Source organism: Peromyscus californicus, unplaced genomic scaffold, assembly GCF_007827085.1.
Source record: "Peromyscus californicus insignis strain IS unplaced genomic scaffold, ASM782708v3 Scaffold_21__1_contigs__length_65335640, whole genome shotgun sequence".
Classification (NCBI taxonomy): Eukaryota; Metazoa; Chordata; class Mammalia; order Rodentia; family Cricetidae; genus Peromyscus; species Peromyscus californicus.
In genome coordinates this window covers 38611642-38639231 of record NW_026294514.1, presented here as the reverse complement: position 1 = coordinate 38639231, position 27590 = coordinate 38611642, and the positions used below count along the sequence as shown (strand labels likewise).

General features: G+C 46.0%; 1 protein-coding gene across 1 annotated transcript; it reads right to left on the bottom strand.

The window, feature by feature from the left end:
* Nucleotides 1-5315: 5315 nt before the first annotated feature.
* Nucleotides 5316-24178, bottom strand: Myl12b (myosin light chain 12B). The gene is made up of 4 exons (XM_052750107.1): nucleotides 24056-24178; nucleotides 9062-9260; nucleotides 6782-6943; nucleotides 5316-5739 (listed from the first exon to the last, which is right to left on the bottom strand). Exons 2-4 carry the CDS (start codon nucleotides 9243-9245, stop codon nucleotides 5567-5569), a joined length of 519 nt encoding a protein of 172 aa, XP_052606067.1. The 5' UTR covers nucleotides 9246-9260; nucleotides 24056-24178; the 3' UTR covers nucleotides 5316-5566.
* Between the last annotated feature and the right edge of the window lie 3412 nt (nucleotides 24179-27590).

Sequence of the window (27590 nt, the reverse complement as noted above, 5' to 3'; positions counted from 1 at the left end):
GTCACCTGGAACTGGAGTCCCAACTGGTTATAAGCCTCTGTATGGTACAGGAAGCAAACCCGGGTCTTCTGCAAGAGCTAGAAAAGCTCTTAACCGCTGAGCCATCTCTCCACCCCCTGTAAGGCATAATATTGATAGAATTACTTATTAGTCTAGACAGTAATATGCATATTGATATCAGAGCTCAGAAAAGTAATAAATACCCTGCTGTGTACTGCTTAAGAATGTGAGTAGATCATGAAAAGGCAGAGGCAAGCTGAGGTTTGCTCTGGGGAAAAAAAAAAAAAAGGCCTAACAAGCATTCTAGGAAAGATCTGAGTCCAGGAAAAGAGACCAAAGGTCCATACCGAGCCCAGAGCAGCTTCTGCCCCAGGCTGTGACCTGTGACCTCTAGAGGTTGCTCCCTGGGAGAGTTTATCTGTATAACAAGACAATTTTTGTCGCCGTAGATTTCTTCCCTGCAGCCTTCCAAAAACCTGTCAGCACCTCTCTGCTCGCTCCCAAGCCTCAGCCCCTACTCAGACTAGATGACAGACACCTGGCCTTGAGTCGTCTGTGGGGCTGTAAAGGCGCCTGCACATAGATTTTTACACGTTTCCTATTGTTGAGCTAGCCCAATGTCCTGGCTGGTTTTATGTCAACTTCATACAAGCTAGAGTGTTGTTTTTTTTTTTTGTTTTTTTTTTTTTTAAATCTAAGTTGTTCTATTTACCAATAAAGACTCAGGAGACAGATGTTGGGGTGAAAACCTGCTAAATCAGAGAAGCCGAGAAGCAACCAGCTGACCTTCTTTTCTGGCCAGAGACCCAGCAAGAGAGCATCTTTCCATCTGTCACAAACTAAAATGACCGTGATCTCTAAGTCCCTCCCTCCCCCTTCCTGTGCATCTCTCTATCCATACTCCCTCTATCCATACTCCTGGCTTCTCCCTCCTCTCTATGGCTACTTCCTGTTAACTAGTCACTGGCTCGGCCCCCTGATCCAAGGTTAATTTTATTAACACAGTCTTGGAGTTTCACAGTATGATCAAATATCCTACAACTCTAGAGTCACCTGAAAGAAGGGAATCTCAATTGAGAAAATGCCTCCATAAGATCCGGCTGTAGAGCATTTTCTTAATTAGTGATTAATGGAGGAGGACACAGACTACTGTGGGTGGTGCTATCCCTGGGATAGTGGTCCTGGGTTCTATAAGAAAACAGGCTGAGCAAGTCATGATGAGCAAGCCAATAAGCAGTCCATGGCATTTGCATCAGCTCCAGTCTCTAGATTCCTGCCCTGCATTAGTTCCAGCCCTCACTGCTTTTGATGATGAACTGTTATATGGAACTGTGAGTGAAACAAACCCTTTCCTCCTTGAGATGTGTTTCACTGCAGCAATAGAAACCCCTAACTAAGACACCCCATTAGTCACGTTACTGAGTCTTAAAGAGTAGAGGGAAATTTTAACTCCCTTCTAATCGGAAAGCATCTTGATTGATCTATAGGTACCAATTATTTAACTAGGAAATTATAGGCTTAATGTTTTTGTTTTGCTTTGTTTTTTGAGACAGGGTTTCTCTGTGTAGTTTTGGTGCCTGCCCTGGATCTTGCTTTGTAGACCAGGTTGGCCTTGAACTCACAGAGATCTGCCTGGCTCTGCCTCCTGAGTGCTGGGATTAAAGGCATGCGCCAACACCGCCTGGCTTAGGCTTAATGCTTTGGTCAAAAAGCTTAGAAGCTAGACTCTGTCTAGTGAGTAAAGTTGAGCAAACCAGGTAACTTCTGTAGTTCAGTATTCTTACCTATAAAATGAGCTAGCAATGTCTACATTATCCATGTCCTAGAGTTCTGAGAACAAAATGCAATGACTAAGGCTTTTATAACTTCTGTACAAGGATAACAAACTAGTGGTATCGTTTCTGATCATCCCCTGGGCCACTCCTGGAGGCAGCTGTTTATCACACTTAGGACAGAGTGATATCAAAGAAGCCGGGTCCCTCCTAGGGGTTCTCAGTTCCATTAGTAAGATGACTTAAGAACAGGCTCATAGGGGAGCTTAAGGACAACTGTATTAGGGTTTAAAATAAAAACCCCAAGAGAAACAAGTTGTAAACCCCGGCAGCTGCCTGGAAGAGGGTGGAGCAGAGAAAGAGAAGCTGTGCTGTGTGGGTTAAGACTGCGTGGAGATGAGCTGCATGGCCGACTAGCAGCCACGTGGCAGAGAGCGCAGCTTTAGAGAAAGAGTAAGGAAGCCCAAAGCCCCAGAAAAATACACGTAGGCTCTGGTCGGCACCCAAAAGGAAGACAGAAGAGAAGAAAAAGGAAAGGTTATGCCTTTCTGAGAGTCAGGACTGAGAAAAGTGGGCAGACCCAACAGAGCCTCACCACAGCTGGGGAGCAGCAGCAGAGGGAGGGGATTCAGGACAGGAGTACAGGAGCTCATTGAAGGGATGGCTATTCTCCTACCTCTTCAGCATAGTGTAGGGCGGGCCTGCCCTGGCACAAGTGATTGACCTGCCCAATCGGATTAACCATTGTTTGTTTGAGATAGGGTCTCACTATAGCCCAGGCTTGCTTGGAAGTGACTACGTAGACCAGGCTGGACTGGAACTCCAGTAATCCTACTGCCTTCTGCCTCCTGAGTGCTGGGATTGAAGGCCTTTGACATCACACTGACTCTGGGTTAACTTTTTCCTCATTGAGACTTATTTTATGTGTCTGTGTGTACATATACCCATGGAAGCCAAAAGTGGGTTTTAGATCCCCTGAAGTTAGAGTTACAGGCAGTTGTGAGCTGCTTGATGTGGGTGCTGGGACCCCATTCCTCCATGAGAATAGCAAGCATTCTTAACCATCTCTCCAGCATGCTCGATTAACTCTTAAAGACAGGAGACAAATTTTGGAGCCCACCACCTATGGTGGGACACCTTGCACAGCCTTGATGCAGGGGGAGGGGCTTGGACCTGCCTCAACTGAATGTACCAGGCTCTGCTGACTCCCCCATGGGAGGCCTTACCTTGTTGGAGGAGGAAATGGGGGATGGGTTATGGGGGAAGGCTGGAGGGGCAGGAGGAGGGAAGAGAGGGGGGTCTGTGGTTGATATGTAAAATGAACAAAGGATTTAATAAAACGAAAAAGAGAGGAGACAATGTAACCATCGAAAAATGCTCAGTACCTTTTGTTTATTGAGGCAGGCTCTCATGTAGCCCAGGTTGGCCTCAAACACAATGTATCCAAGATGACCTTGAACTTCTGACCCTTCTGCCTTCGAAACCTCCCCAGTGCTGGGATCACCCCAGTGCCGGGATCACAGGCCTGAGCTGACATTCTTGTTTTTATGCAGTGTTGGAGATGGAGCCTGTGGCTTCATGTGTAAATACTAGGCAAGACCAATGAGCTACATCCTCAGGCCCCTCCATGCCATTTAAGAGGTTTAAAAACACACACTCCAATGGCCATAGTATCAACAAAAAGTTCTTGGGAGGATGATGTTGGATTCAACACCAAGGGTTATTTATTGGACACTGATTTTGCTACCTCCTGGTACCCTACACCAGTCTTTCCAATCTGCTATTTAGCAGTAATGAAATGAACTTACAGATGGTCGTAACATGGCACAGCTAGACTGGGGGTCAGTGGGCCAAGGACAGCCATGTCCCCATTGGCCCAAGCCAAGTGGCTGCATCTCCTCCGGGTGCTGGCTATAGCTCCCTAGCTGGCCTTACTTCTTCACTGTCACTCCATTCTATGCACAGCAACGAGTTTTTCCAACATAAACCACGTTATTTCCCTACCTAAAGCCATGGGATTCCCCTCCTAGACTCTACATCGATGACATCCTTGAGTTGAGAGCATCTCCGTGTTCCCCTAGTCCTGCCACTGTGCCTTGAGAGCTGTCTCCTGAGTCTCACCCCGGCCTGGCCATGTTCTGCCGTGCAGTGTTCTTTACCACCACACAGGATTTATGTGCTGCTATTCATCATGCCTCTGCCTAGAATCTGAGCCTTGCAAGATCAGTGGCCTTGTCTTTCCTGCCTATCTTGGCCTTCAGTCAGCAACACAAGAGCTTGTTGGGTAACAGGAAATGGCCTGGTGTCGATTTCCGCCTTGCCTTACCTACATGACAATTCCCTTGGTTTTGTGACACTTCCTAGAGTCTTTGAGATTCTAAATGGAATGCTCAGGATTCATCATGGTTCTGGATGGGAGCTTGGGCTGTCCTCAACTTCTGTCAGGGAGCGGGAGTAGTCGTTTCTCCTTTGGCAGAGTGCAAATGCTGATCTGACCGCAGAACAATGTTCACGTCCACCTGAGCCGAACACTGTCTCATTTAAAGAAGAGAGGAGCGCTCCACTAGTCAAAGGAAAGCCCAGAGAAAGCAGATCAGAGTGTCGCACTAAGCTACAAGCCAGGCAGCAAGCAGTGCACATGCGGATTTTGAGCAATGCGTTTAGAAGGAAAAATAGGTGCCACTGTCACGGAACTTCCTCTCTCAAGCACTTTCTCTCCTTTCCTACGTCTCCACCTCAACTGTCTTCAAGCACATCTACAATTGCTTGTAATGGTTTCCCTCTCATTTTTCCACCGAGGACTGAAAACAGGGCCTTCCTTGCATATGCTGAGCACAGGACTCCCACCAACCCACACCCCAGCCTGTTCATTTTTGTCTTCTGTTTTCTCCCTAGGATCAATCTTCTGAAAATTTTTCCACGTAATTGTCTTACTGCAAGATGATTTTAAATGTCAACAATGACTACTGAATTCTGAATTCAGTGAAATGGAAATGTGTTGGCGTTTTTGGCTTTCTGTAGACCTTGGCTCTAGGACTGTGAGCACTGGAGTTAGTAAGATAGAACCATGACTCTCACCAAGTGACCTGAGAGTCAGTCACTCGACTTCTCGGAGTTTAGCTCTAACCCCCAACCCCAACTTACAAAAGAGGGCAAGAGGCTGAGGTGTGGTTCTGTGGTACAGCACGCTCAGGGCCCTGGGTTCATCTCCAGCAACCACCTCCACTTCCAGTGCAGTTAGTAATAATCCATCTCATCAGACTGTTGAGAAGACGCTGTGAGGGCCATGGAGGTGCGATGCCGCACACAGGGAACAGCACTTCTCTAGAACTATACATGTGCTTACAACATCAGCTCAATGAAATACCTGTTTTTCTAGACAACACTTTCTACTTTTTACGAAGGTGGAAACTTGAAGAAAGGACTACCCCAAACTATCACTCATTTGTTTTATACTCCACTTGAGTCAGCATAATCTTTATTTCAAAATAACATTTTTATTATATAAAAATGTAAAAAATCCAGCAAAACCGGAAATACGGATGTATTTTCCTGGGCTTTCACATTTGTTGATTTTTATTCGCATCTCATTTTCAACACAATTTACAACATTGTCCCCATTTCCAGTCTGATTATACAAGTGCTAAATGAAAGAAAGGCCGGAAATAAATACATTAAAAAAGAGGCAAAGCTGTGAAACTCAGTGGCATGCAGCAGGTCCTATGAAGGGGGAGAAGTGTCTGAGAAACGAAGAGTGAGTAAGGTAACGCAGGAGGAGTTTCCGCTGGAGCTCTTCAGTCGTCCTTGTCTTTGGCTCCGTGCTTGAGGATGCGTGTGAACTCGATGTAGTTGAAATTCCCCTTTTTGTCAATGGGGGCCTCCCGGTACAGCTCATCCACTTCCTCATCTGTGAAGCGATCGCCCATGGTGGTCAGCAGTTCCCTCAGGTAATCCTCCTGGATGGTGCCTGGAGAGAAAAAACACCGACTCACAAGTACTTCATGGCATGATTCTACGTCAAACCAGCCTTATGCTTCAGCAAAGTTGTCATTCATCTACCACGCACTACAGCCACGGCACACGTAACTGCACCACTGCTTCCCAATCACTTCCGAGGTTTGTATTAATACTAAACTACTTTAAAAGCTTCAAAACAGGGAGATGGCTCAGTGGTTAAGAGCACAGGCTGCTCTTTCAGAGGTCCCGGGGTTTGATGCCCAGCACCCCACAGAGTGGTTCACAATCATCTGTGACTTCAGTTTCAAAGGCTCTTATGTTCTCTTCTGACCCCTGATGGCACCAGGCATGTACTTGGTAACACACACACCCACACACACACACAATACTTAAACACAAAAAAGAAAAATAAATCTTTTTAAAAACCACAGTATAGAAATATAAAGTTAAATAAAAATGAAGTGGTAGCTGCCCAGAACAATAGGCAATGTCGCCCAGACCAGTGGTTCAGGGAGAAGAGCATGGCCAGGAAGAATGGGGAAGTCAGGGGCAACCGAGGGAGACTCCAGGCCGCGTGTGAGGCCAAGCAGAAGACAAGGAGAAACGATGAAGAAAGAAGGAAAGGGAGAAAGGTGAAACTTGAAAGGCTTTCACAAGAAAGCCTACTTCTCCAAAGGGCAGGAAAATGAAGACAAAACAGAGCAAAGCCCGGAGGTAACCCCAGGGACACAGGACACTTCACATGCTTACATTATGAACTTTGCCTTTTAGTGAAACCAGGTTCTCTCAAAGAATAGTTTTCGTTCTCTAAGATTTTACAATGGACCCTAAATTCTTATGATGGTTCCAGGAAGCCTGAAGCCAAATTCAAAGGTGAACAAGATAAGCTGTAGTTTTATGACCTACAACAGGTATGTGAGGAGGACATTTCTGGTGTACTGCCTATTTGAAAACAACAGGGTTTTCTTTCTGTTTTAATCAAAAGAAATGTTTTGCACATTAAAAACATGTCCTAAAATGAAGCTGGACACCAACATGCTAGCAGCATTTACCTGTTGCTTCCTCGTCAAAGCAAGCGAAGGCATTTCTGATGACATCTTCGGGGTCTGTGCCATTCAACTTCTCTCCAAACATGGTGAGGAACATGGTGAAGTTGATGGGTCCCGGGGCCTCATTCATCATGGCATCCAGGTAGGCGTCGGTGGGATTCTTCCCTGAGAGTGCACATTCGGACAAAGGAGAAAACCCAGTTCATTTGGATCATCTGGCTATTGTTATGCTACCAAACATATTTTTAAGAGGTTTTTATGGCATCTTTGTGTGTGCATGCACCGTATCCCATGTGTGCAAGTCTGAGGACAACTTTCAGGAGCTGGTTCTCTCTTTCCACAAGGACTGCAAGGATCAAACCCCACAGGCTTTAAGACATAAGCACCTTTCCACGCTGAGTCCTCTTGCCAGCTTTTTTTTTTTCTTTTTTTTCTTTTTTTTTTACCATTTTTTGTTAAAAATAAAAAAACAAAAAAACAAAACAAAGTCTCAAGTTTTGACAGGAAACATCACACTCATATGTTGTGTGAGTCTGTATTGGTTCATCAGGGGTTGTTATTTTAATACCAGCTATTAAAAAATAATCAACACTAATATTTCCAATTATGATACAGTTGCATGTGAATTGGTATGCTTCAAAATTATTTATAAGCTGATCATTTGGGTTAAAACTATCAGGTCAGTTTGGGACTGGGAACAACTTTTGAATAGTATTAAAGAAAGCAGGGTCAGCCCCAAGTGCTTCTTCTGCATGAGGCTGTCTGGAGTCTTCTTTTGCTTTTTTTTTTTTTGAGAGGGGTAGTCCTCTACCAGGTTGGCCTCAGATCCTCAGAGACCTTCCTGTCTTATCCCCCTGCATGCTGACGGATGAGCCACCACGCCAGACTTGAACTAGGGTGCTCGGTCTTGTTTGTAAAGAGAAACCTGGATCTCAGCTCCTACTGAAAAAACGATTCTTAGGACGGCGGGCAGACATCTCCAGTTCTCCTCACAGGAAAGATCTGGAAACCCGGTTCACCAACTGGCCTGGAGAAGGTGGAAGAACTGGAACTCGGGCCCAGACGGCCTCCTTTAATCTGAACCTGTGAAAGGGACTGGTCAAGTCAGGATCTCAAAGGTCCCGTCAGAGACAGAGCTGACACACACGGAATGGGTGTGCTGGCTGGATCCGCAGGTCTCAGGCAGCATCTCAGACTACAACAGACTAAGAGCTGATGACAGTCCAGTCTAGAGCCGGGGTGAAATTTAAGGAGCGCGTGGACGGCTATTCCGTTGCATGGCAACCCTACCTCACCACACCTACTTAACTCACCTGCACCACAGGAGCGTCTGAGCAGGTAAAAGTAAAAGCTCACTTCCCTGTTTGCAGATCAAACCCAACTCTCTTGTGCATTCGGGGCGTAGAGGGCAGGGATGGCTGTGACCCAAAGATTCAAGAGAGTTCTCGGAGTGAAACAGGAATCTAAAATGGATCTTTTAAAAAATGTGTGTGTAGCGGGTGGTGGCAGCAGCGACGGCATGCACGTTTAATCCTAGCACTAGGGAAGTAGAGGCAGGCCTGGTTTATAGAGCGAGTTCCTGGACAACTACCACAGAAACCACCAAAAACGAAACAAGTGTGTGTGTGTGTGTGTGTGTACCAGTACTCTGGAGCACATGTGGATGGCAGAGGACAATGTCCAAGGGCTCACACAGAAGTCACCAGGCTTGGCAACATGCACCTTTACCTGCTAAGCTATCTCATCAACCACCACTATGGTTTTTAGAAAAAAAAAAAAAAAATTCAATTTCTTTCTTTCTTTCTTTTTAAATTATAAAAGCATTACTGTGGAAATCTCTTTTCCAGGGGTCCATTTTTTTGAGTAACACTGCCCTTCCTCCCCAGGCAGCCATGTTAGTTAGGAAGTGTCCCTCTGTTCATTTGTTCATGACCTGTCTTCCACTCATAGGTATTACCCACAGGGTATTATTAGCTGCATTTGTTACTATGACTTCTGATCTTTTGCACATAGCCACCAGCATGCACGCACATGCACACACACAGACACACATACACACACACATACACCCTTCAGGCTCACATAGACACAATCTACTTAGCTAACAGGAACAGTACCTGCCAGGTCCCCCACTAGAGCTGATGCCCCTTACATGGGGCCCAGTCCCCAAAAGGCCCCTCCTACACCTCAAAGTTTTCGAAGGCTGTTTGGGACAAGAAATGAATCACAAAACAAATGATTCAAGGTGGATTATCATCAGGGACAATGCACAAAGAAGGCTACCTAGAGAAGCAAGCATGTCGTGCAAGTCCTCCTTGTCGATGAAGCCATCCCGGTTCTGGTCGATCATGTTGAAGGCCTCTTTGAACTCTTGGATCTGGGACTGGTCAAACATGGCGAACACATTGGATGTTGCGCGCTGAGGGCGCTTCTTGGTGGTTTTGGTCTTGGCCTTTTTGCTCGACATGGTGGTGGTTTAAATCTGGAATTAATTTAACAACAAAAAAAATACATAATACATAAAGCAAAAAGGGTACACATATACCGCCCCCTAAAGTTAGTAAATAAAAATCTTTCTTTTTCTTTCTTTCTCTGTGAGTCTGCAGTGTAGTCCTGGTTGGCCTGGAACTCACACAGATCTGCCTGTTGCTGACTCCCAAATGCTGAGACTGAAGTTTCGAGTCACTATGCCCAGCTAGATTAAAAATATCTTAATATAGAAATTTACTTCAATAGGGCAGGAGTAAGTACATCCAAGCTTTATTTTCAATATGACAGTTGAAGTGAATTTAAAAAGTACAGGTTAATAGAATTTATCAATGTATTTTGCATCACATCTCACAAGACTTTTTCTTTCTTTTTTTGTTTTTTCGAGACAGTACGGGTACCTCTGTGTAGCCCTGGCTGTCCTGGAACTCACTCTGTAGACCAGGCCTGCCTCTGCCTCCTGAGTGCTGGGATTAAAGCGTGCACCAACACTGATCAGCAAGTTCTTTTAAAGATTTGGCTTTTATTTTTAAATTATGTATGTATGTGTTCATGTCTGTGTTGGTATGTGCACATGAGTACAGGTGCCCACAGAGGCCAGAGAAGGGTGTTGGGCCCCTGAAGTTGCAATTACAGGCAATTGTAAAAGCTCCCATGTGAGTTCAGGACCCAAATTCAGGTCTCCTGCAGGAGCAGTGTGTGCTCCTAACCACTGAGCCGTATCTCTAGCCCCAAGACTAGCCTCCGCCTCCCAAGTGCTGGGATTAAAGGTGTATGCAACTACCACCCAGCTCCCAAGACTAATTTTTATCCATTGGAGTTTATAGAAATATATAAAACAGGGGCTGGAGAGATGGCTCAGCAGTTAAGAACAATTCCAGAGGACTGGAGTTCAATTCCCAGCACCCACATGGCAGCTCACAGCTGTCTGTAACTCCAGTTCCAGGGGATCCAACACCCTAACCCAGACATGCAGGCAAACACCAACACATATAAAATAAAAATAAATAAGTCATTAAAAAATATAATTAACAACAACAGGTAGCTGAGTACTATGTGCCAAGCAGGTCTCTGAAGGCACAAGTTTCCCCTCACACAAACCTCTTTCCCTTGCTAGGTTCCATTTTCCCATTTATCCCTCACAACAACCAAATGTGATCAGTACTTTTATTACTTCCACTTTACTACCCATATGAAACAATCTTTAGAACCCCAATTTGCATCATCAAAGCATGCTATCTATTACAATGTATAGTGTGAACTAAGTGGATAGTGTGCATAGGACGAGGATAGCCTGATATGGTGCTCACCTTTAAAATACATCATCCAAACCCAATTTCCGCTTATAGGCGTCCGAGCTATCCCTGCATTTCCCTCATTTGACAACTCTGAACATCAGTTAAGAGTTAACTGCTCTCACTTCATCATCTTCCCAATCATCTCTAGGGCTTCCACAAATGGCTTTGGTGTTTGCTACCCTCCAACACTCTACTGACAGCCATCAGGAATTTAACTGTCAAACAGAATAGTTTCCATCTTTTAAAAATACAGTGTCTCACGTAGTTCAGGCTGGTATTGAATTCACCAAGTAGCTGAGGATGACCTAAACTCCTGAGCTCCCACCTGTCTCTGGAGTGCTGGGATTACAGGCACAGTACAGGCCCTGGCTGCATTTAAAACCATGTAAATACCTGCATGGTAATGTTTTGGTCAATTTGACGGACAGCATATACGATGGTGTATACCATACAGTCTTGGTTTGCCAACAGGCTAGTCTACCTGGCTTTGTGTAAGTAAACTCTACGGTGTTTGCAGAGCAGTGAGACTGCCTAACAAAGGGATTCTCAGAATGCATCCCCATTACTAGACAATGCGCAGCTGCAGAAAAGACCCAATACTCTCCGCTTTGAGTTAGAAGTTAAGTTCAAATCTAAGTCACGGATGACTAGCTATACATAACTTCACAAATATCAGGGCAGTTTTTTAGAAATATTTTTTAGCTTTTATTATTTTTATATGTAGAGTGTTTGCCTTCTTGTAAAGTCTGTGCACATGTGTGCAGTGCCCATGGAGGCCAGAAGAGGGTGCTGGGTCCTCCTGGACTGGAGTTACAGATTCATGTGCATCTCCATGTGCTGCTGGGAATTGAACCCAGGTTCTCTAGAAGAGTAGCCAGTGCTCTTAACCAATAAGCCACCTCTTTAGGCCCTGAAGCCAACTTTTAAAAACATTATTATTATTATTATTATTTTAAAACTATGTGTATGGGTGTTTTGCTTGCATGTAGTTGATATACCACATGTGCGCAGTGCCCAAGGAGGCCCGAAGGGGGTGCCAGATCCCCTGAAACTGGAGTTACATATGGTTGTGAGCTCCCATGTGGGAACGGGCAACCAAATTCGGGTTCTTTGGAAGAGTAGTCAGTGCTCTTAACCACTGAGTCACTTCTTCAGCTCCAATTACGATGATGATAATGACTATGATGTGTGTCTGAAAGTGCAGGGGAGTGTGCAGAAGGGAGAGGCCAACTCTCAGGGACTGTTTCTCTCCTTCCACTGGGGGATCTAGGATCAAACTCAGGTTGTCAGGTTGGCATGGCAAGTGTTTTTTGCCCACTGAGTAACCTCACTTGCCCATGGCAACTCTTTGATATAATGTTTTATTATATCTCTACAATCGCCCTATGAGATAGGAACTACCTAAGTTAAAAAAAAATCAATGTCCCTGTGTATTAAATAATTCAAGGTTGTTTAAAGGAAGGAATATATAACCTTTGCCCTTGGCTCCTGGAATGTGATCTCTAGGCTCCTGTGATGTCCTCCCTGATATTTACTGTCTTAGGTCACACTGGATGATCTAACTATGAGTTATGATGGGAGATTATGGTCATATGGTATCAGCTTGACTTCTACCAGGGTTGGACACTGAGGTCAGACATGTGGAGAGTTGAGTATACCTACACAGTAAGTCCTAATGTCCCTGACTGGCAGTCTCTACATGCTGTGACCTGTCACTGCTAGGAGGAGGTGACACTATGATTTCACTGGGACAGACACCAGAAGCTCTGTGTTAGGAATCCCCCTGGATGCTGCCCTGCAGGGAGAACTGCAGCTTTCAGTGAGATCCAGCAAATCATCAAACCTGCACAAGGTCCCAGGGACACCTAAACTTATAACTGGTGTGAGAAGTGAGGGCAGCATTGGGGACGACTCCCCATCGGCAGCCCCAGATGGAAAGGGTTTATTTTATCTTACAAGTCTCAGGTCATACTCCATCACCAAGCGAAGTCAGGGCAGGAACTCAAGTCCAGACCATGGAGTGGGTGCTGCTTACTGGCTTGCTCCTTACAGCTTGCTCAGTCTGCTTTCTTATACAACCCAGGACCACCCACAGTGAGCTGGGCCTCCCACATTAATCCTTAGTCAAAACAATACTTCACAGACTGGACTACAGGCCAATCTGATGGAGACATATTTTCAATTAAGATTTCCTCTTTCCAGATTAAGTCTAGGTTTGTGTCAAGTTGATAAAAACCAACCAGCACGCTAACCATGTTAGCTGTCAACAAAAGGAACTTGGTTGGGCTTTGGACTTTCTATAAAGATAATATTTATTCTCTTCTGTCAATCTAAAACACGCTCCCAAAGCGTACTGATGTTTGGCTTAGTATAGTTTTTGAAGTACTCTAGTTTCACGGTCCTGACTCTCAACATTCCAACGCCTTGCCTTCCCCACATCTGTCCTGAATAAATGTTAATTTTCTTTTCCTCTCTGTAACTTAGCTTGATATTTGACTGGAGTTACATTCAAAGTTAAATGAAAAAGAGAATGTGGTCACTAGCAAGGTATTTGACTTTTCTCCCTTTCGCTTTCTTTTATTTTTCTGGCTGCTGCTGCAGCTGCTGCGGCCTTGTCTTAGTTAGGATTACAATTTTGGTGATAAAACATCATGACCAAAAGCAGGTTGGGGAGGAAAGGGTTTATTTGGCTTACACAGTCCACTGAGGGGAGCCAAGGCAGGAACTCAAACAGAGCGGGATCCTGGAGGCAGGAGCTGATGCAAAGGCCACGGAGGGGTGCTGCTCACTGGCTTACTTGCTCAGCCCAATTTCTTATAGAACCCAGGACAACCAGCCCAGGGACTGTTGTGGGATATTACATCACACTGTGACACTCAGAGACTGTTAATAAAATTAACCTTGAATCCAGGGCAGAGCCAGCGACTAGCTGACAGGAATTACCCATAGAGAAGCCAGGAATTTAGATAAGATAAAAGTCTTATTGCAAGATTTAATAGATATTAGCAGTCTGGAGGCATAGATAAGCTCTACGAACCAATCATATCGCAAACTCACTAAAGAGTAACATTTAAGAAATAATTTGCCAATTGTATCATGTTGAAAGTTAACTCAAAATATCCTACGTTAAACATTTTTGAGGTTAATTAGAGTTCTTCAAGAAGGTAATGCAAGAGAGGGCTAAACGCAAGGACTGGATTAGGGAGCTTGGTTAGTGAAAAAGAACAGGTGGGGGGCAGCACCACAAAGCCTCAGCTGGGGCAGCAGTCGGATCCCCAAATGAAGGGAGAGGGGAAGGAGGAGGCCGAGAGGTGAGAACGCAATTACTAAGAGGCCTTTATCAAAACATGTGGTAGAGCAAGCAGCTGACTGTAACAGCACTCTAATTTCTCTCAAAGTTCCTTTTGGCACAACTCTCTTATGTCTTGGGTTATGTACTGTCTTTTCCCTAAGCATTCCTTCCTTAATGCTTGTGTTTAAATCACTATGAAAAGTGTTTGTGCACCCGCGCAAATGTTCGTGGAGGTCGGAGGTCGAGGGTGGGTGTCTTCCTCAAATGCTTTCTACTTTAGTTTTTGAGGCAGGGTCTCTCACTGCACCTGGAGAGCTCACTGACTAGCTAGCCAAGGAGCTCCAGGGATCCCTGCCACTTTGCCTGCCCAGCACCGGGATTTTAGGTGCACTTATGTGTCATCTTTTTACGTGGGGGCCAGGGATCTGAACTCAGGACCTCCTGCTTGCATGGCCAAGCACTTTACTGAGTGCTAAAACTGTTTAAGAAACCCAACTTTGAGCCAAGCATGGTGGCACACGCCTTTAATCCTAGCACTCGAGACAGAAGCAGGTGGAACTTTATGAGTTTGAGGCCAGCCTGGGCTACAGAATGAGTTCTAGGACAGCCAGGGATACATAGTGAGATTCTGTCTCAAACAACCATCACCACCAGAAACCCAACTTTGTTTTACATACATAGATACTTTCTCTCTCTCTCTCTCTCTCTCTCTCTCTCTCTCTCTCTCTCTCTCTCTCACACACACACACACACACACACACACACACACACACACACCCCACATATGTTGTTTAGGGTCTGACTATGGTTGTAGCTCTGGCTGGCCCTGAATTTATGATCCTCTTGCCTCTGTCTCCTAAGTGCTGGGAGTTTCAGATATTTTTGTTTTTGTTTTTGTTTTTTCGAGACAGGGTTTCTCTGTGTAGCTTTGCGCCTTTCCTAGAATTCGATTTGGAGACCAGGCTGCCCTCGAACTCACAGAGATCCGCCTGCCTCTGCCTCCTGAGTGCTGGGATTAAAGGCGTGCGCCACCACCGCCCGGCTCAGATTTTTTAGTTGGGGATATAATTCAGTGGTAGAGTGCTTGCCTAGATGTTCAAGGTCCTGGGTTCAATTCCCAGAAGTATTTCATATATCTGTATAACTATATGGCACCTATAAAAACTAAACATACACATCAGTTGAAAAGTGAGCAAAGGTATCCAAACCGCCAATCTAAAGAGAGGTCTGGTCCAGGAGAATACAGCCCCTTTCCCTTGCTTTCTGAGATAACTCTCGTGGTTTCCTCGACTTTCTCACCTCCTACTCACTCTGCAGCCCACAGCAAGCTGGCCATCTCTGCCACAGCAGCTGCTTCAAGCCGACAACCTCAGGAAGTGTTCCAGGGCCTTTCTACTGTACTGGACTGTTTAGGCTGGGCTGGGGAATGCTGTACTCTGTTTGTATGGCCTCAGTTTTCCTACTTCCAGGACTGGCCCCCCTGGACTGTCTTCTACTTTGATCTCCACTCACTTATACAGGTTTCTCACGTCCTGGCATTTCTGACAGGGTTTCACTAGCCATCCAAGGCTGGTATAGGGTTTTCCATGCTCCGGCCTCCCCAGTGCTGGAATTATGGTACCACACCTGGCTCTTATGTAGAATATTTTTATAGCCTCCAAGCCAGTCTCTGCCTCTTAGCTGCATCAAAATTCCCCTACATGGCTTAAAGTTCTTCCTTGGATGATCTCAACTCTCACTGTTCTGGCTCCGAGGCCTACACCTCCAGGCTAGTACGTCACCTTGAACTTCAGATTCATAGCCGACTGTCTAGGAAACGCCCATATGGACATTCCCCAGACACCGCAAAGTCAACGTGCTGAAAACCGAGTCCATTATCCTCCCTTTCAACTTTCCCAACGTTCGGATTTCTCAGTCTACCCACTCACCCAGCCAGGAAGCCAAGTCATCCTCCACAAATTCCTCCCCAATAAATCCCTCCTGTCTCTTAAACAGTCTCAGATGTGCTCATCTTCCTCGTTTCTGTCACCACTGGAGAGCCCCACCTTCATCATTCACGTACACTAAATTCCAGCTAGAGAGAGAGCGACCTCACATTCCTGATCCTGCCTCTCCTGTGCATGTGCTACCATATTTGGTTTTTTTTTTTTTTAAAAACATTTTGTGTGTGTGTGTGTGTGTGTGTGTGTGTGTGTGTGTGTGTGTGTCCCCACTCACACATGCAGATGGATGTCAGAGGCAACATTTGAGATTTGAGAACAGGTTTCCTCCCACCACATGGGTTCTGGGATCAAACACAGGCTGCCAGACTTGGCAGAAACAGCCTTTATGCACTGAGACATTTCTTCAGCCCTGTGTATACGTTTTATATATATATATATATCTTTATTATTAGGAGAAAAGGAGTCACAAGTGGAAAAAGTTCAAGATGCCCTGCATTAAATGAAACTGCCTGCCTTCCAAACGATGCAGCTGAAGACCAGACATTAAATAACCCAGGAGATCAGCCATACTCAAGCCCATTGGAGGTAATTTCCACGTAATACTCCCTATGTCGTGCTAACCTCTCTTCTGGTTAACTCACTTAAAACCTTTCCAAGTTGCCAACAGAGACAAACATGGGTTTCTGAGCAACAATTCTTCTCTACATTCAGATCACAGACAAGCAGACGTTTCATATAAATCCAAACGGTAGCAGAGAACCAAAGGATAGTAGGACTTCACGGTGAGCAACAGATGGGCGGAAGGTAAACCCTGGGATAAGCAGTGTAGCAGGTCAGATACATAATAATATCTCCTATTAGCCATGATTTAACAGAGAAACCTTCATGCTCAATTATCAATCAAAGTGTTTTGTGTGTGGGGACCCGCCTAACCCAACCCTCTACCCTTAGACTACAGTTTTAGATGAAAATATTCACAATAAAACATAACCCAGAATGTAAATTACCTTTAATAAAAACAAAACATATTCCTCTTCAAACACTTTACTATTTTTCTACACTCCTAATGCAGTGAACTAAGGGTAAGTGAACTCAGGCCACACTATGGGCAGGGATGCAGGGAGCTGACCACAGGCAGGGGTGCAGGAAGCTGGCCATGAACAGGGATGCAGGGAGCTGACCATGGGCAGGGATGTAGGAAGCTGACCATGGGCAGGGATGTAGGAAGCTGATCATGGGCAGGGATGCAGGGAGCTGACCATGGGCAGGGATGCAAGAAGCTGATCATGGGCAAGGATGCAGGGAGCTGACCATGGGCAGGGATGCAGGGAGCTGACCATGGGCAGGGATGCAGGGAGCTGGCTTCACAAGTGATGTAAATGTCTGATATCCAAGTCAAAGCAAGGGAACATATCATTAACGAGCAGAAACCTAAGTCTCATTCTGCCTGTAAGGCTTCCCCAGGCTTGGAAAGATGCTCAGAGCACATGCTGCAGAGGCCTGTGGCTTCCAATACCCCTGTGATGCTTTCCCAAGTATTTGTTATCACCATATGGACAATAAACACTGCTCTCCCAGCAATAGGTCATGTATCAGTCATCTCTGAAGTTTATAAAAAACGATGCCTGGGTCTTAATCAGCCCTAACAGAAAGAGGATGTTGGGAGCGAGGCGAAGAATTTAGTTTTTAAAATGCGCTGGGTGGGAGCTGGAGAAATGGTTCACTCGTTAGGAGCACTTGTTGCTCTTACAGAGGACCAAGGTTTGATTCCTAGCACTCACATGGAGGCTCACAACTACAGTCCCAGGGGACCCGACACCCTCTTCTGACTTCCACAGGGATCAGGCATGCTCATGGTGCACAGATATACATGCAGGCAGAACACTCATAATCATGAGATAATAAAATAAATACAATTTTATAAATGCACTATGTGATCCCAACCTATAGCTAAGGTTGAAACCATCTAGTCCACTCTGGCTGTATAATGTCCAGCTTCCCCTGGCTTCTCAAAGTTGGTCATTACGAGTAAATGGAGATGCAGGAGGCCTGGATTCTAACTCCAGTTCTGACATGAGCGGTTGTCTGACTTTTGGCCAGTCTAGCTATCCCAGACCCCATTTTCCGCATCCATGTAGGAGGTGGCTCACGGGCTAGGAAGGTGGCTCAGCTGGGCGCTTACCCTTTGAGCATGGGGACCTGAGTTTGAGCCTAGAATTCCTGTCTGGTGACGCATGCAGGCCAGTGGGAGATGATGTCTTAAAAAGAAGGTGAACACACCTTAGGGATGACAGCAGAGAAGTCCTCTGGCCTGCACATGCACGCGCACATACACACACATACTAAGAGGCAGCTCGTATCCAATAACCGGCAGCCAGCAAATTACACGCAGTCTGTAGGAAGGTTTGTTTAGTACCCTCCAAGACGGCCTTTAAAAATGTTTCTTCAAAAATTAGTTTGCTGATGTTTTTAAAAAATGTGACATTTACTTAAAAACCTGAATTTCAGACATCTTGAATGACTGCAGAATGAACTAGACTAGCATCCCCCTCCCTATACCCTGTCCCCTCCACGTTCATGCTACCTGCATGGTTCCTGATGGCACTGAACTTCCTTCCCCCTCTTGACAAGGGGGTAGTGCTGGGGATGTCTTTCTGTATGCCCTGAATGTGTTGCTCTGGTTGATTGATAAATGAAACACTGATTGGCCAGTAGCCAGGCAGGAAGTATAGTGTAGGGAGTGTAGGTGGGATAAGGAGAGAGGAGAATTCTGGGAAGTGGAAGGCTGAGTCAGGAGTCACCGGCCAGACAGAGGAAGTGAGATGTAAAAGTACCGGTAAGCCACAAGCCATGTGGCAACTTATAGATTAATAGAAATGGGTTAATTTAAGATATAAGAACTGGATAGCAAGAAGCCTGAGCCATTAGGCCAAACAGTTTAAATAATATAAGCATCTGTGTGTTTATTTGGGTCTGAGTTGCTGGGGGCCAGGGCGGGACTGGAGATAACTCCAGCTACAGGGTAGTGAGACTCCAAGATGACCCTCACACAGCTGTCATTGTCCAGCTACCCAAATGTGAAAAGAGTGACCCGTGAACAACAGAGCACTATGAAATGGTGGTGGTTAACTGTCATAACAGACATTACATCTCTTGCTTGCTCTGCTGGGAGTTGATATGTAGATGCTAGCACCAGGTAGCTGGGAGCTGAGGCCTCCTACCAACAGCCAGCAGCAACTGGCCAGCCACATGCATCAGCCGCATTGGAGACAATCCTCCTTCAGATAAAGGACAACCACACCACACTAAACTGCTTGGGGATTCTTGGCTTTTAAAGACTGGAATTTATTAGCCAGGTGTGGTGGCACACCCCTCCGATCCCAGTACTCTGGAGGCAGAGGCAGGCAGGCAGATCTCTTAAGTTCAAGGTCAGCCATAGTTAAGTTCCAGGACAGCCAGGGCTATAAAGACCATGTCTCAAAAACAAAAACAACAAAAAACCCCAGGTATTGCTTTATAGATGCTCAAAACAAAATTGAGAGCAATCTGTTATGTATCAGTGGAAGAGCGGCAACACCACTGTTAGGTGATTTCTTTAACAGTGAGGCGAGGAAACATCTTTGTTTCAAGATTAGAACCTCAGAATTCTACAGAGTTCAAATGGACCAGCCAGGTGACGAGGGCATTTTCTATTTCCAGTTAAGAAAATGTGACCATCGGGCGGTGGTGGCAGCACACGCCTTTAATCCCAGCACTCGGGAGGCAGAGGTAGGCGGATCTCTGTGAGTTCGAGGCCAGCCTGGTCTACAGAGCGAGATGCAGGACAAGCACCAATGCTACACAGAGAAACCCTATCTTGGGAAAAAAAAAAAAAAAGATGTGACTATGATAGAATTTCCGCCCCAGTTTGGCAGGTCCTCTTAAACACAAGTCTCCTCCTCTCCGTCACCACATCCTATTTCCTGCTCCTCTACTGCTTTGCAGGTTTTTCTTGCTTTCTAATTGCAGCTTTCTTCAAAGTTCTATCCTTAAACGCGCTTAAATACTGGTTGAAAAACTTGTATCACAAAGGTACCACTCAAGCTGGGTGTGGTGCTTCCCATCTCTAATCCCAGCGCTCTCCATGCCGAGGCAAGAGGATTGCCACAGCTCGGGGCTAGCCTGAGCTACACAGTGAGTCCCAGGCCAGCCTGATTACAGAATGAGGTTTTTTGTCTCAAAAACTGAACCCAACAACACAAACCATAAAAATCGAAAAATAAAAGTTATCACTCCATGTGAGTCAGTTAGGGAGGAAAGGGTGGAACTGGCTTTGCGGGCAAAGGAGTCCCAGACGGGTGGTCAGCACCCACTTTGAAGGGGGTGGGGAATCACAACAAGCACCTGTAATTCCAGCTCCAGGGGACCCAATGCCCCCCGGCCTCTGTGGACACCTGTATTCACTCATTCGCATGCACACACCCCACCCCGCACACATAATTGAAAATAAATCTTTACAAAAAAAGAGAGTTCTCATTTTAGCCCAACTACGAATGGTAGCTGAGCCACCCAGGACAGACGCCCCAGGTGGGGGTTGTGGAGTGAGGGAGTGGAGTCTTGTTTGGCAAGGACAGTTTGTAAGCAGATTCACAGGCGGAGGAATTGAAAGTGAAAAAAGCACAGAACGGCTCCAGGGTCAAAACTATGATCTCTTTAAGTGCAGTTTCATCTTTTCCAAGGTTTGTCGGAATCTAGAAATTTCACATGGATTGTCATGATTAGTTATTGTTCTTTCTAATTACAAGGATCAAATGACCGGACACAGGAACAACAGTCTGAAGCCAGCGATCAGAAAGAGAATTCAGTATATAATCAAATTAAAACACTTCACGAAATGAATCTCATAGACTTAATGACATATAATTGTTTTTATGCTACATACGTAGGTTTTTAAAAGTTCCATAATTATCTTTCTTTTTAAAGAGCCAAACCCAGTTTTTACAACAACTTTTCTTAACACCAGGCAAACTTTCCCATAGTGTGTTTTCACACTCGCCACATACACATACAAGTGTTCTGGGTGTCCCCGTTGGTCAGCTCCCTGTTCTGATATCCCTATCATTTCTAAAATGTACAAATCTAATCATTTCTGTAACTGTGTACGCTCATGTAACAACCAAGTGGGTTACAAATGTTAACAGCATTCCACGAAGTTCCCCGGAAGTCAACTGTGCACCCCACCCCACCCTAGGCAAATTTTGTTTGTTTGTTTGTTTTTTTTTCTTTTCTTTCTTGAGACAAAGCCTTACTACATTGCCCAGGCTGACTTCAACCTCAGAATCCTCCTGCCTCAGCTTCCAGGTGCTAGGATTGGAGGTTATTAGAGATTATCACTACCTTGGCCTGCTCTTGTCTGAGTTTCTTTTAAATCAAATGACAAATGTATACTTGTGTAGGGCTGACTTCTTTCTTTTTCTTTTTTAAAGATTTATTTATTTATTTTATTTCATGCTTTGCCTGCATGTGTGAGGATGCCAGATTCCTTGGAACTGGAGTTACAGACAGTTGTGAGCTGCCATGTAGGTGCTGGGAATTGATCCCAGGTCCTCTGGAAGGACAGTCAGTGCTCTTAACTGCTGAGCCATCTCCCCAGCCCAGCCTGGATTCTTTCAATGCAGTATTTTTGAGACTGACCCACTATGTTGAGTTTATGAGTGGTCTTCCTCCTCCTCTTTTAAAAAATGTTTTTGGGTGTATGGGGGATCAAACCCAGGGCCTCAAACATATTAGGCAAGTGCTATACAACCAGTTCTTTATTCTGTCCTACTAATTAGTAGAATTACACTGCCGGTACAACTTACCAATATTTTTAATTTTTAATTTACAAAGCCTTTTGCCTTTCTGCTGGGATTATAGAGTCTAGAAGACTAGCCCGCACATGGCAGGTGCCAAATAAATACTAGGACATACATACAATTAATTTCTTCCCATCAAAAACAAATTGCATACACAAATGTTCGTGGGAAGGCAAGTGTTGGATTTGAGCACTCCTAAAATAAGGTTTTTTCTAGAGTCAGCATACACTTAGCCAGTCTCATTTTCAAGAGATCCTTCACAAACTCTACTAGTTCCCCCTTGCTCGGTACTAGGAAGGAATAGTAACAAAGGACAAGCTACAGGTGCACCAGGCTACCAGGCACTGGAGTGAGCATGTCACACGCATTAATATTTAACCCTCACAATAGCTTATAACGTAGGCTAAGTTGTTATCACTATTTCCCACGAAACTAGACAGTGGTAGAATCCACTAGGGAATTCGGCCACAGGACGTGTCCCACCAGCCCCTTGTGTCCTTTGTATCAGCAGCTGCCACATGCCCACCTTGAAAACTTTAGCTGAGGTGACCGGCAAGGCTAACGTGTGCCTCAGGGCTCAGAAAATAATAACGTCAAGTACGACGTTTGCCATGCTGAGCACTCTGAATTAAAGAAGCCTTTTAGGTCTCCCTGGCCTCCCTTCTCCTCTGTGCAGACCCTCTTTCCCTTGCGAAGTCTGAGGAGGATCTGAGCATGGGAAGCACCTCCAGGAAGAATGGAGTAGCTAGGGCTACCTCTCTTTGTCTGGAAACAAATCTAGAGTTCATACCACACTCACAGCCCAAAGGAACTGTCCTTTATATCCTGTTTTTCAGGACAGTTTACTTCCTCTAAAAATGCCAACCTGCACCCACTCTCATCCCCTACGAACTTGCTAAGACTCATTGCTTTTCCTGTCTTTCTCAATCTCTTGCAGATAGTAAGTTTTGAATATCTTTCCTCCTGTTATCTGGCTACTGCGCAGTTACCGTGGACTCAGTGATCAACCTTCAGAGGGTAGAAGGGAATTGGCTTTGCCTACCGTGTGGAACTAGCCAGAGCCCAAAGATGCTGGTAACTAGGGTATAATAAAAACTCATCTGTAGACAGCTGGTATCGTTCAACCTTGGGGGAATGGGGACACTGGCCCCATCCTTCGCTCTCCTAAGCTTAGCCACCATCACCTGGGGATCTGTCCTTCAGAGGCTGCTGCTCAGTAAACTCAGCCTCATTGAAGCATAAACGAATAGAGGCAGCCATCATAGAATTATTTAACTTAGCAGGAGCAAACAAAAAGCTGTTCACTCAAGTGTGTGTGTGTGTGTGTGTGTGTGTGTGTGTGTGTGTGTAGTGTGTGTGTGTGTGTGTGTAGTGTGTGTGTGTGTGTGTGTATGTGTGTGTGTGTGTGTGTGTGTGTGTGTGTAGTGTGTGAAGTGAAAGGAAGGACAGAGAAAACTGGTGGCATCGGATGCATTCCTCAAGTGATCCCAGGCAAATGACCTCACCACTTTCCATGATTGTAAACTAAAAGGGTTTCAGATGGTCTGGAGGGGTCTACTGAATTAGGAAATGCTGTGGATTTTTCTCCAAACACAGGACTACAGCAAAGCCATCTTTAACCAAACCTGTCAACCCGATGCCCTAAACATCCTTTTAGAGGAATCCAAGTGACTCCCTAAGGCCTCTTACATAATTCATTTCTCTTCAAGTTTTCAATACACCTATAAAAAGGCCTAACTTAGCTAACTACCTTATTTTATTTTATGGGCTCTAGGCCCAGAGCCTTGTATACAAGAACCCTACCCTACCTACCTTCCTCGTTCCCAGCTATTATTCATTATTGTTCGCCTCCATTCGGGCTGGTCTCCCGTGCTTCCTGTACATATGATACGATACCCACCAGACATCAAGCCAAAAAACACCCAGTACTTCCTCTTGGAGCCCTTGCTCGGTAAGTTCTCATTTCTTTCCAGCTTTCTTTGAATTGTCCTTCTCTTACAATGAACTCAATTGCAAGGCACAGGGTACAGTAAGAATGTACGGAAATCGGCCCGTTTTAGCCTTTGCTAACCACGAACTCCAGTACAGATTGCCGGCTTCCTTAGGCAGGAACCGTGCACCAGCGGGCTTCTCCTCCCCCCCAAAAGCCTCTCGAACGGATGCGCGCAGTTGGCGCTAACACCCCGCTAGGACCTGAAGCCTGCAGCTGCGGCAGGTGCAGGCAGCCGGGTACCAGGTGTCAATCACCCAGGGGACGCCGGGCCTGTGCACAAGATCCGGAGGCCTCGGGCAGGGTTCGCCAGCCCAGGACCTGCGCCAGGGCCTCATCCTGAACCGCCTCCTCTCCGCCAGCCTGACCGCCCCGCTGCCCGGAGGCTCCAGGCGCGGCCTGGGGGTGCCGCGCGGGGCCGAGAGCCACTCACCAGCTCCGAGGATGCACGCACCAGAGGACCCGATCAGCTACTGCGATCAGCTACTGCGACCAGCCGAGGGGTGCGGAGGGACCGTGGCGGCGCCGCACTTCCGGCCCGGGGGCGGGGCGGAAGGGGCACCCGCAAGCGCGGCGCTACCAACCGCGGCAAGGGGGGTGCACCGGCTAGCGTTTCGCGGGACTCGGGGTCCGGCGGCCGCCGGCGGCGACGAGCCTGGTTGTGCGGCCCGACAAACTCAGCCTGGGTGTCCACGAGTACGCGTTCCCCAAGTCACCTGTACGGCATCCCCCAGCCGCAGCCGCCCCTGCACGCCGGCCTCCCCGACTTCCAGCGCCGGTCCCGCGGCCCTTCCGCATTCCTCGGCCGAGGGCGGAGCGCCAGCGCTGGAATTTGACCCGGGTGGGCCGCGATCCGCCCTGGTTTTGGGGTCCCCTGGCGCCGGTAGTGGCCAGTCCGAGGTTGCTTGATTTAGCAAAGGGCAGTTGGCCTGATTGAACTGATAAACAGTTTTCTAGAGAAGGAATGTAATACGGAAGAGGGCGGCGGCTGAGCACTCCCCCTGTGAGCTCCAAGAAACGCCTTCGCTGATTTGAAAACGCACTCCAGTGCTCTTTACTTTCTCCCCAGTTCCTACTTGCAGATTATCAGGGCTCAGCCAATGTCTGGTTCATTCAGCTTTCAATCACAAGAAAAGGTTTGAGTTATTTTTAAAGACAGGATAGAATTAAGAGCACGCACCGCACAGGATTTGTTCCAGATTCTGTTCAAGGTTGTATTCTTGAGGATAGTTTTTTTTAGCCCCCTCATATTGGGATAATCCAGATGAGTAGCACTATTTTAAAATAATGAAGGGTAGTCAATCTAGTAGCAGTGTTGGTTAAGCACTTTTCTTTTTTCTTTTTTTGGCCTAAACGTGTGCCAGGTGCTGGGAAGACGATTAAGAGGGTCTTCCTTCTGGAGTTCATATCCTAGAAGTCTGAGCAGAAATTCCTAGAAGGTAGGAACACCATGTGTGCCCAGCACCGAGTAGTACTTGCAACACAAAAACAAGTTAGGGGCCAGCAAGATGGGTGGGTCAGCAGGTGAACCCTGACTACCTGAGTTAGATGCTCAGGACCCACACAGAGAACCAACTCCTGCAAGTTGTCCTGAGCTCCGCAGGCAGGCACCAGGGAGTGAGCAATTCCCTCCCTCTTCAAACAAAGTACGTAGATAAAACGTAAAAATAAAAGAACCCCCCCCCCCCCCCCCCCCCCCCCCCCGCCAAATAAACTGAGGGTGGTTTTAAATCTGCACTTGAAAATCTGGCACTGGTATTGAGTAGGTCAGAGATGGAAAATAATCTCCATTTTTAATAGGCACCGGGTGATGCCGATGCTATGTCTGGTCCCGAGTATTCTTTCCCTTTGATGCTGTCCTTATTCGTCGTTGTTTAAATAATGATGTGTATTATAAGTTTGTCACAGAACCCTTCCAGTCTGTTACCACTTCCTGAGCCGTCACCCTACACAATGCACGATCAATTACTAGGTGGGATGTGGTGGCACGTGCCTTTAATCCTGGCATCCCAGTGGCAGAGAAGCAAGCAGCAGGGCCTTGAGCTCAAGGCAGACTTAACACAGCAAGACCCCCTCTCAAAAAAACCAGAGTGAGGCTGGAGGGATGGATCAGTGGCAAGAGCACTTGCTATGCAGGCAAGAGGACCCAAGATTGAATTCCGGCGCTCAAATACAGGCCAGGCTTTCCCCCTCTATAAACAAGACCTCATCTCTAAGAATAGGTCCTTTGAGCCTTGTTTTCTCTTCAGGATTTTTTTTTTCAGGGACCCACTAGTGAGCAAAACAAGAATAACTACAATTTGAATAGCCGCTGCATTCACATCTTTTTTCACGTTTCTAATTTTTGTAGCGAACTGAGAAGGGGGCATTCCTATTTCAGATGAGGAAGCTGGCAATTTAAGGAGAGCCTGACCACAAGTCTACTTGGGCAACAGGTGGGGTTTATTCAGCCACACCCAGCTCTAGACACATGTTGCTTTTAATCATAAATGCCAGTATGAACAGTGTTAGTTCATTTTATAAGTGAGTAAACAGGTCAACAAAGGTTAAGCAGCTTGCCTAAGCCCTGGTGTAGCAAAACTGGGACCTGAAAATGCAGGTCTGCCAGAGTCCTCAACGTCAACGCTGTTCACTACCGTTTCACTATGGTTTCTACATTCAAAACCAGCTAATGGCTTGATGCGTGCCAAATCCGATGGGCTCCTTTCAACTCCCCCACACTTTTCTGTGACTTCCTAACTATCCTCCTTCCTCCTAGAACTAGCTTTCTGTAACTGTTTTGGTGGCCCACACCCCTCAAAGCCTCTAGTCAATATCTACTTGATTCTTAAACTTCTTGTCCTTGTTCTCCTCACAGTTTGTACAAAGTGGCTCCCTTCCCAGAATCTCAGAATCTGCTTCCACCTTTTTTTTTTAAAAGTTATTTATTTTATTATGTATATAGTGTTCTGCCTGCATGCCAGAAGAGGGCACCAGATGTCATTACAGATGGGTGTGAGCCACCATGTGGTTGCTGGGAATTGAACTCAGGACCTCTGGAAGAGCAGCCAGTGCTCCTAACCTCTGAGCCATCTCTCCAGCCCTCCACCTGTCTTTTATTCTGGTCCTCCTCCCTTTGTCCCAGTCAAATTCACTTCCTGCCCTTAAGTCTCAAGTTCCCTGATCAAATTCAATTTGGGCACTGGAGTCCCAGTGGCGACATAACCCTAAGCAGGTGGCAGGGAGCTGCCCCATGGGTTGCTTTACTGGGGCTTTTGAGCTGGATGGTTTCAAGATCATTCTCATCATGGAAACTTTAGAGACTGGTTCTGCAGTCCAGTCCGCTGCTAGGGAAGATTCTTACAGCTACTCACGGGCATCTATTTTTGCTTACGCAAAACCCAGCTACTACTACGAAGAGAATCCTACTAGCAAATTAAGAAGTCATTCCATTCAGGATTGACCACCTAATGTTCCTAACAGCTATTTAAGAGGTGCCCAGATGGAAATGATGTTGCAAGAGATAATTTTAGTAGTACTTTTTTCCTATAGTGTGGAAATAACTTACTTCTCATTGAAGATATGTTAAAGCAGAGATGGTAGGTTTGGGTTTTGTTTTGTTTTCAGTAGAAATGGAAATTCAACAAGACTAGCACCGAGTGGATAAGCTGAAAAAGATATTTTGCTGAATGAAATTCAAGCAGGAAATTAGGACAGATTTCTGTGATTCTAATCTTGAATGAAGCAAAGAATAGTTGTTACCAGTCCCCCACCCCCACCCCTCATTCTACTCGCTGCCTCTCTAACCTGCTGCTCAAAGGCATTCCGGAATTGTTTATCAAATGAGGTAATGGTTTCCTTCAAGGATAGTCTTGTTGAAGCAACCCCCTCCAACCCCCATGTTTCAAACCCTTTTAACTTGGGAATTTTTGAAACATTAGAAAACTAAACAGAACAAGTGTTTTCCCCAATTAACTCAGCAACAGTTC

Bases quoted from the DNA above. Each gene is read 5' to 3' on its own strand.
- Myl12b (XM_052750107.1), bottom strand. From the start codon at position 9,245: ATGTCGAGCAAAAAGGCCAAGACCAAAACCACCAAGAAGCGCCCTCAG. The intron at 6,944-9,061 runs GTAGCCTTCTTT...GTGCACTCTCAG, and splicing joins CGACATGCTTGCTTCTCTAG to GGAAGAATCCCACCGACGCC. The intron at 5,740-6,781 runs GTAAATGCTGCT...TTTTCTCTCCAG, and splicing joins CTTTGACGAGGAAGCAACAG to GCACCATCCAGGAGGATTAC.